At 33.0% G+C, this 10,088-nt stretch overlaps 1 protein-coding gene across 1 annotated transcript in view; it reads right to left on the bottom strand.

Annotated features, from left to right (window-relative positions):
• The window catches only part of LRP1B (LDL receptor related protein 1B), a 1,967,638-nt gene extending 1,958,528 nt beyond the window's left edge, over positions 1 to 9,110 (bottom strand). Inside the window, exons 1-2 of the mRNA XM_007946050.1 lie at positions 9,098 to 9,110; positions 6,593 to 6,730 (exon numbers count right to left, since the gene is read on the bottom strand). Of these exons, the coding sequence (XP_007944241.1) occupies positions 6,593 to 6,730; positions 9,098 to 9,110 (151 nt within the window). The remainder of the gene's footprint in view (positions 1 to 6,592; positions 6,731 to 9,097) is intronic.
• Positions 9,111 to 10,088: the final 978 nt, after the last annotated feature.

Here is a 10,088-nt window from a genome sequence, read left to right as displayed (position 1 = left end):
TATAATATTAATATTAATAAAATATGTAAATCAAGTACACAAGGATTTACTCCAAATTAACAATAAACTATTTTTGATTAACTTTTTAAGAATACATTTGAGCCATAATTCAAATACATCAATTCTTCTTTCCTTCCAATAGTACAGCCAAATTATTTAGTCATCCTTTCCCCAGAGGTATTCAATTAGCTAGTTTGCTGTCTCTAGATGTCAAAATATTCAAGCAAGCAGTTAAAACTTCAATTCTGAGTCATTATAAGTTACACCAGACAAATCAGTGTTAAGAAACCAGATAATGCTGCAAAAGCATTTTCTAATTAAATAGAATTTATGAAACTATGTCTTGAAAATGAATATACATATATGCACATATATGTATATGTATATGTGTATAGGACCTCTGGTGGCATAGTGCCTAAGGCATTTGATTGCTGACCAGAAGGCTGGTGGCTCAAACCCAAAAGTCACTCCTCGGAAGGAAGATGGAGCAATCTGCTTCCATAGTGACACCGCCTCAGAAACCCAAGGAGGGGTCGCTATGAGTCAGATCCGACTCGATGGCAGTGAGTGTTTTTTTGGTTTTATATGTGTGTATACACACACAAACACACACACATACAGACTAGAAGAGTGCAAGGTCAGAATGTCATGTTGATGTCATTTGTCAATGTAAACAAATCTCTGAAACAGCCTTTCCAAAGGCTGATACACTTACAGAAGACCTATTTTTTCTAAGAATTGTCATGTTGTTTCTGTGAAGTACTGTGGCCCTGGATCAACCAGTGTCAAGGATTGTACCTTTGCACCAAACAAACTCAATTGCTTAGACTAATTCCTTTTGAGAGAAAATGTTTTCAGCTGAGATAGATTGGAGACTAGCAGATCAACATCTCAGTACAACTCTTAACACAAGGACAAGAATGTGTAGGGATCACTTCTGAAGTTTGAGGAGCTTCACTAATCAAAAGTGGTCAGTCCTCTTCTGGCTAAGTCCACTTGTTTGTTTTCTGGTTCTAGGATTATTGATGTTTCAAATAACTTGAGCGCACACTGGTGTGCTCCATTGCTTTAACTTTAATGATGCTGACAGATACACTTTTCTATGATATTTATTTTTCAATCACACACATCTCCATTCCTTTGTTTTGGATTTTGCATACTGAAATTCCCCTCTTTAACATAGTAAAATTAATATATTTTAGAAGGAGATTAGCACTGTTTTTCAAATGTTAATTTTCAAATGGGAATATGATGATATCCATGAATCAATAAAATGAAATTAGAAATAAAGTGATCTAAGTTAATTCATCTTCATCAGCTTCACCAACTCCCTTCCTTCCTCCCTCTCTTCCTTCATTTCCTTCTGTTCTGGTGGCTTCAAGATAATCTTCTGTCACTCAGTAATCAGTGTTATAATTGCTAAAGAAATAACCAGAAGAGATAAAATATGTCTTTTCAGGAAGACAGAAAGAATGAAATTCTGAATATTGAACTAAAAATCAGCTTTTAGATAAATTAGTTCTTTTTTTTTTTTTTTTTTGGAGAGTTTGGTGTATATATGAAATTTAAGTAAGAAGTTTTAAGGATTATTAATTTTCCTGTGGTGAGTCATTACAAATTGTAAGTGTCCATTTACCTTTGTACATTTTGAGAAAGCCTCCAATTTATAAAATCCACCAAGGCATTTTTAGTACTTTCTCATAAGGTTATAGTTACATGAATAGAAATATAAATAAATATAACAACTATATAAAATTCTAAATATCATAAACTGGTACATAAGTAAATACATTGGAACTACTGGCAATAGATTACAAATTATGGAAAAATGTAATTGTACATATTACCTACAAGCACCCTCCTTGGGTGGTTTCCAATGAAATAAATCTTTATGGAAGTAGATTGCCCCAATCTGCCTTCCTCAGAGCAGCTGGTGGGTTTGAACCATCAACTTCTGGTTAACAGTCAAATGCCTTAGGCATTGCACCACCAGAGTTTCTGAACTGTACATTATTAGGGAGTTATATTCCCACTGTCAAGTAAAGTAAAACAATAAAATGAAATTTAAAAATTATTAACATTATTTCAATGAGTTAAGTACTATATAGGACCATTTATTTGTCATCACTGGAAAATACGCCTGTTAAATATATTGTACACTAAGAATCATGTCAAAACAGGTTTAGAGTAGAAAAGAGAGAAATCAGAAAAGATGAGAATGTGTGTGTGCATTTGGGAGTTATGATGGGTAGCTTTTCAGATGTCACTTTCATTCCCTAATCAGTTTTAGTAAGTTCTTTACACATTTTGTCCCCTTCGATTTAAAAGGAACTTCAGGTTTACTGGAAAACAATCACATAGATTACATAATCACTTTTTCTAGTAATACAGAAGGTACAGTCCCTTTTTGTAGTGACTCAAAGAGTTCTCATATACTTACAATGGAGTAAGAACAGACAACACTACAGAAACCACCAGGCATTGCAAGTACACTGCAAAAATTCAGCTTGAATATTAGAAATTTATTCAAATTTTAGAAAGGACTTCCCTCACTCATTTTCACTTTAAATTTTAACAAAAAATTTACCACAATACATTATTTTAGGACTGTTGCATTTTAAAATAGTGTTTTCAAGATCTCAGTCAATCTGATCTCAACTATCTGAATGTGTCGACTTCTTTCAGCATTCCAGTATGACCATAAGGATTTTTGTAGGAATGTCCTGCATTGAGAGAATTTTCTATTTTACTGAATGTATTTTCATTGTCCATGCAATTTAGCTATGGTGTTACTACCACCAGTATTTAATAATGTGTAGGAAAAGATGTAATTGTCTAAAATATAATGGAGTGATTTTGAAAGTTCTTATTGTAAAATTTATATAAGCACATATCTATGCATAAAGAGGGAGTTCTGGTGGCATAGTGCCTAAGGAATTTGACAGCTAAACAGAAAGCTGGTGGTTCAAACCCTCCAGCCACTCCTTGGAAGGAAGGTTGGCAACCTACTTCTGTAGTGATACAGCCTCGGAAAACCAAGGAGGGTTGACTATGAGTTGGGTCCGACTTGACGACACATAACAACAGCGACAACATACATAAGGAAGCCTATATACAAAAAAATCCATTCTTTCTTTCTTCAAATGGAGCTAAATTATGGAAGTTAAAATATCATTGTTATGGAAAATCATTAATAACAGATAGTTTTTCATTACCTCCACTGGGAAGAAATTGCTTTTCCTAGGAAATATGCAGAAAATAATTCAGTGGATTCAGGCATGTTCTCAAGACCAGAATAGCACCTTTAAAATGTTAAACTGTTCTTAATTTTCATGAAGGTGTAAATATACCACCAGATGTACTTCAGATTCTTTATTAGGAAAAAAAAAATCCCATCTATGAGTCAGGATTTAGGCTTAATATATAATTATTTAAATTAGAGTGTGTGTTTAGAATATAACAGAATGGAAGTGGTTGAAAGGAAAGTATTTCCAAAAAGCAATGCAATGTTTGAATTAATCTGCTCTCTTTCTTTATTGTATGTCTATAATGGATGAAAAAGTTCATCAGAAACTTGAGAGGTATGGTGCCTACTGAATTCAGCAGAAAACACTTTTTCATTGAGTGTGAACAACAATTAGAAAGAATATTCAGAGTGAAAAGTAGATTGAGTTTCAGTGATACATCATTGCCTACAGTCAATCATCTTTTTTCATTAAAAACCAGCCATAGGTATGTGGTAAATAAGTCTGTTGTCACCCAAAAGTTGTGTTTTTGGTTTTTTTGCTGATGTTTTCAGGGGCACTCTACAAGAACAAACATGCACAATGACATTTCTGGAGTTTAATAAAATATATCTTAATGCAGATATATTTTATTAAACTGCTGAATCAGGAATTACCCTTTTTTTTCCCCCAGTCATCTCAATACTACTATTCCACATAGTATACAAAATTAGGTGTAAAACCATATATCACCAAGAATAAAAAAAACAAACTCATTGACATCGAATCGATTTGACTCATATATATGAAGCATAAATAAATAATAAGTAAAGATCGAAATATGCTTCTTGTTATTTCTATGTCTACCCCAGGTCATCATGAATAAGTACTTATGTCTTTTAAATGACAGGTGAAATCTAGAAATTTTTTAAGGGAGAAGATGGTACAAAAGATCTGCTGGTAAATTAAGAGAGAAAAAAGTTGTCACTCATAAAGGAATGAAACTTGGAACAGAAAATTGAATTATAATAGGATAAAAGAGCATAAACAATCATATACTCAGTCTATCATGGTATAAAGTATATGGTGCTATTTTCAGTTGCAAAGGTAATACTATTTTGTTTTTTTCTAAATTTTTAATTTGTATCCTCTACTTTAACTATAAAATATCCCTTCATTTGTTAGATCAAAAAATCTAAATTAAACAGGAAACTCTAAGATATATTTTTGTGTAACTCATAGTGATAAATGTGTGTAAAATAATCAATTATGGGTAATCACCACTTAGGAAATACTTGACAAAGTAACTATTTCACTTTCAGAAGCTTATTCACGCATACTTATCTGAAAAGTTATTTTTTAATAGAATAAGAAGCCTAAATAATAATTAAACTACATAGAACTACTCTTCAGAAAATTAATTTCTGAAAAGAAAATTGAACAATTTAATTCCTATCAGTTTGTAATCAGTACTTTCATTAATATCATTCTTTTTATATATACCATTATAAAAACACAACAAATTAATTTAAAAATTGAATATACCATATAATATACCATTATTATAAAAAGGAAGGTATGACACAAAGCCTTCTAAATTAAAATATCTTAAATCATTATTATCACACATATTTATAACTGAAACTAAAACTTTACTGGCTTCTTTATGTGTACCTGTCAATGTTCATGGCTAAGAAAGAAAACTTAGTCAAAGAAAGAACCTGCTGAAGACTTTTAACTTTCATGGCTGAATTTGCCCAGAGTCAGAATAATTTGGACATGCCTTTAGAAAGGGAAAAGCCTAGCTACTTAGCTAATTTTAGCAGCCTACCTATGGTCTCTCAACATCCTTACCTCCTCAGGTTATCTTTCTGGGGTTCACACTTTTTATAACATCTCTCTCTATCTCTGGTCTTGAGTCCAGTTTACTTTATCTGTGATGTCAGAAACTGGCAGCCAGCAAGCCCAGTCATGCCTCAGATAGGTTTGTCTGGCCTGTACATTGTTGAAAGTGATATATCTATATTTATATCTATATGTTAATATAGTAAGTGACATTAAGCAAAATGAATTTAAACATTCAATTTGGAGTTCCACCTGAATAACAGGAACTTCCAGTGATCTTGGGAGACTTTTTCCACACAGCAGCAATCAACTTGAGAGAGGATTTCCAGAGACCAGATGTGCAACTCTAATTTTTTACAGTCTGCACTATTCCTTATTGTCTTACTGATGCCACCAGTTACTACTTGACACCATAGCCATAATTTTCTTTGTGTTACGCTCAGTCTCTGAGAATTGGGCGTAGTAGCCTTGAATGCTGATGTTTCTTCCTGCCACTCTCTAGCAGCCTAATCTGCTTAACTGATACAGACATATCTCGTTTTATTGTTTCACATTATTGAGTTTGCAGACAGTTTTTTTTTTTTTTTTTACAAATTTAAGGTTTATGGCAATCCTGTGGTAAGCAAGTCTATTGATGCCATTTTTTCAATAGCATATGCTCACTGTGTATCTCTGTCACATTTTAGTAATTCTCACAATATTTGAAACTTTTTCATAATACTATTGCACACTTATTAGACTACAGTATAGCATAAACATAACTTTTATATTCACAGGGGAAACAAAAAATTCAAGTGACTTGCTTTATTGCAGTACTCTGAAACCTAACTCACAGTATCTTGGAAGTATGCCTATAACTTGATTTTGTTTCTAGATCCAGGTGCTTACTCTGGCCCAGGACTTTTTCCTATAATCTTATATTTTTCAATCTCAAATTTTCCCCAAAATAGATTTTATTTAAATGTGCCTATTCTGATTATATTTTTATTAATTTTAAGATTTAAAACTGCTCTCCCTCATGTCATTAAGTTACACATAAAAATTTGACTGTTGTCAAATTTACATATTAATTATAAAAGAAAGGAAATTTGAAGAAAGCTAAGAATATAACTTAATGGCAATTATATTAAAAAAAAATTCCCATGATTACATTCTATTAAAATATTTGATTGCAATTGCAGAGATTTAAACAAAGATTTAGAAGAAACAAGCTTATAAAACTGTATAGTAACAATCTACTGTGACAAAGTCTTCACATTTGTCCTTTTCTTCAAAGTACCATTTTTATGATTGCTTAACAGCTGAACTTCAAAGTGTAAATGTGTTTCCTCTTTGTTTTTCAATAAAACACAAGAGTTGCAACTTTGAAATGCATATTGTCACTGGCAATAAAATTCATGTTGTCCAAATAACTGGTGTGTTTATAGTTGAAAGAAAAGGCAGGTTATAGGTTTACTTTGACCTTTCATTAAAACTAAGCAAAATTTAATATTTCAATTGCTTTGTTCAATAAATGGACTCACCGCTGCAATGTACTCCTTCATCATACCCATCAGAGCAGTCCAAGATACCGTTGCACAGTTGAGACAAATGAACACATTTGTTGGTACCAAGGCAAATAATATGATTCAAGGGGCACTTGAGTTCTATTTCCTCTGGACCTGGAATAAATATAAAAAGGAACAGAATTTGTGCATGTTAGCTTTGCCTTTTCAATACTAAAACTCCTAAGCACAATTACCGGCATTAGTTTAGAAAACAAAACTAAAGAATATATTATCATAGGGTAGCTGTCACAGACCTCTCATTCTACTCATAATTAAGAAACAACAGAATAATAATTCAAAGACTTAGAGAATAGCCTGTGTAATTAAAATTCTAATTTTGAAAGTTTGACAGGAAATGGAAGTTTATTTTTCAAATACTTTGTTAAAAACACATTTTGATTTGTCTTTTGTCTACCATCAAAATAGCATGGATTTAAAAATCTGAGGGTTGTTCATTACTCAATATCATTGTTCTACTTCATTTCTTTAGATGAGTTGGCAGGGTATGCAAACTCTTGAGTCTCAATTTCCTCAACTGTCATATAGGTAAAACAGCAATAGCTTAGCAGAACCCTTGTGAAAGTTATATCAGACAACATGAATAAAAAGATATTTGTGAAGCTTTAAATTAAGTTGTGGTAACCTAAAATTTATTTACTTTTTATCAGTTATTTGAGATTAAGAAGAACAGTTCATTATATAGTTTTGTTATTTATGGATTCTTTTATTTCAAAATAATTATTGAACTGCTATAATGAGGTAGAATTTACTACAGGATGGGGAGGCAATGATGAACAGGGCATGCTCACTGAGTTTGCCTGCTGGTACTAACTGCACTTTGTATCATGTTATTAAAGATAAACTTAAGTAGAACATAAAATATTTTTTCCCAAATTCAATACATCTCAATTTTTATCAGACACCCAAATAGTCACTTTCTATACTATTTCTATTTCAGACTTCTAATTCCCAAATCTTATCTACACTTCTACAGACCTTTGCCATGTTTCCCGTATGATTTTCAGTTTTATTTAGCTCTCTCAAATGTATTAATATGACACTAATTACTGCTAAGTCCCAGAATCAAGTTTAATCACAGCCCTATCAATAGCTCTGGGGGATTTATTTATGTAATAAACTATGCATCAGTGTGTTTTTTCATATATAAAATTGGAATATCCCTGAGCCTACCATGTAGTGTTATTGTGAATGTCAAAAAGTACTGAATGTCAAGCTCAAAGCACTGTGAGAAGCAAGCTAAGATCAGGAATTTAACATACATTCATCATGCAAATAAATCCAGTGTAGCATTTATTTATATCAGATTGTGGAGCCAGATTATTGGGACTAAATTCTAGCTCCATCACTTATAAACTAAATGACTTTGGCAAATTATGAACTGATTATGTGCCTCAGTTTTCCTAAAGTTATAAGAATACTGCCTGGCAAACATTAAATATGTGCTTGCCATGATCATAGGTAAGTAAAGATTCTGTCCCAAGAAGGCATGTTGCCCTTTGGAAAACACATCTCATTATTTTTTGCTGAAAGCCTAAAAGGGGCAAAAAAAAAAAAAAGGGCTCAAAAATGTCATAAGCTTTGTTGTCATTACTTAGGGTGAAACAATCAACAATGAAAAAGTCAAAGTAAGATATTCTGGTATATGGAATATTATGAGAACTGCAAAAAAAATAATGATGTGACATAATTTAAAAACAAAGAAAAAAGAAAATCAAGCTTATTACACAAATAAAAACTAATATCACCAAGAGTAAGGTGTGATATTTTAAATTCCTTATTAAATATCAATAATAGATATGTTTGCTTATTGTAGGTTCCTCACAACCTTTTGCTTTGGGACTGTAAACATGTTTTTATGATGTAGCTTCACTAGCTGAAGTGTTGCCAGTAACAGTTTGCTCTCTAGTTTTTCATGTATACTTACACAATTACTGCTAAACAAGGCTATTCATTATGTCAAACACCTGTCACCCCAAGTGCACAACTCATTTTACTGTAACATGTCTCTGTAATTTGAGGGTAAATATTTCTGCAAATATACATCTAATTTCATATATATGATTAAAGTACAAATACATAAATATAAATCCAAATCACAGGGATAAAAGCAAGTGAAATAATTTTCAGTCTTAGCTATTTCATCTTACACTTGTGAGAACTAATGTAAATTAATTTTAAAAGTAATATTAAAAGATATGAAGTAATTTTGAAAAATAGCAAACTTCTAAAACCAACAGCCACCAAGTAGTTATTTTAAAAACGAATTGGCTGATTCTTAAAATGTTAAGTGTACTGCCCTTGTATAAATATCAAAGTAGTGTTTTGGCCAGTTTTATTTAGATCTCTCTGCAAAAACAACCTATAGAAAGAATACTTTATAATCCTGGGAGATTTTATAGGTAGAGACCCAAAATAATGACTCAGTAAGATATCGGATGAACATGATATCAAACACCAAACCTGTTGCTGTCATGTTGATTCTGACTTACAGCCACCCTGTAAGTTCAAACCCACCAGACACTCCTTGGAAGGAAGATTGGGCAATCTACTTCTGAAGTTACACTGCCTCGGTATTTTTAGTTATGTTGTTGTTGTTGTTATGTGCCGTCGAGTCGGCCCCGACTCATAGCGACCCCTCCTTGGGTTTCCGAGGCAGTATCACTACGGAAGTAGGATTGCCCAACCTTCCTTCCGAGGAGTGGCTGGTGGGTTTGAACCGCCAGCCGTCTGGTTAGCAGGCAAGTGTCTTAGCCACTATGCTACCAGAGCTCCCTTTATAGGACAGAGTAAAACTTCCCTAGAATTTCCAAGCCTGTAGTCTCTGTAGTAGCAGACAGACCCATCTTTCCCCCAGGGAGTGGAGAGTTCCAACTACAGCCCTTTTATTAGCAGTCAAGCAATTAACCATTGCCATGTCAGGTCTTCTCCCATTAACATGATATAAAACACTGGTGTCACTAGGGCTCCTGATGAACATAACAGTAGGAGTGAAATGACCATCCAAAGACCGGTAGAAAGGCTCAGCTACTTAAAATTTTGACAAATAAGACAAATGTTTGAATTTATCAAAGGTATTATATATACCTAAGGCATTTGACTGTAACCAGAAGGCTAGCAGTTCAAACCCAAGAGGCACTCCTGGGAAGAAAGATTGGGTGATCTATTTTTGTAGTGATATCCCCTCAGAAACCCAAGGAGAGGTTGCTATGAGTCAGCTTCAACTTGATGGCAGTGAGTTTGGTTTTGTTTTATTACAGTCTTTTTGGAAGTAATATGTAGAAACAAAAGAGAAATTAGTTTGAAAGAACTAAAAGTTTACTTGACTTCTTTATAGGATTAGCATTATAGTCTTCTTCTCTTTGGCTTGTTTTCCTGCATCACTGCGTAACTGGTAGATAGCGGGATTGTAGTTGCATGGGCTGTACTTTTACCAGTCCTTTCCAAATTATCA

The sequence above is a fragment of the Orycteropus afer genome, unplaced genomic scaffold (assembly GCF_000298275.1).
Source record: "Orycteropus afer afer isolate SDZICR_OR568_19922 unplaced genomic scaffold, OryAfe1.0 scaffold00148, whole genome shotgun sequence".
Lineage (NCBI taxonomy): Eukaryota > Metazoa > Chordata > Mammalia > Tubulidentata > Orycteropodidae > Orycteropus > Orycteropus afer.
Note: the sequence above shows the minus strand (reverse complement) of the source record. Positions and strands in the feature narration are given on the sequence as shown.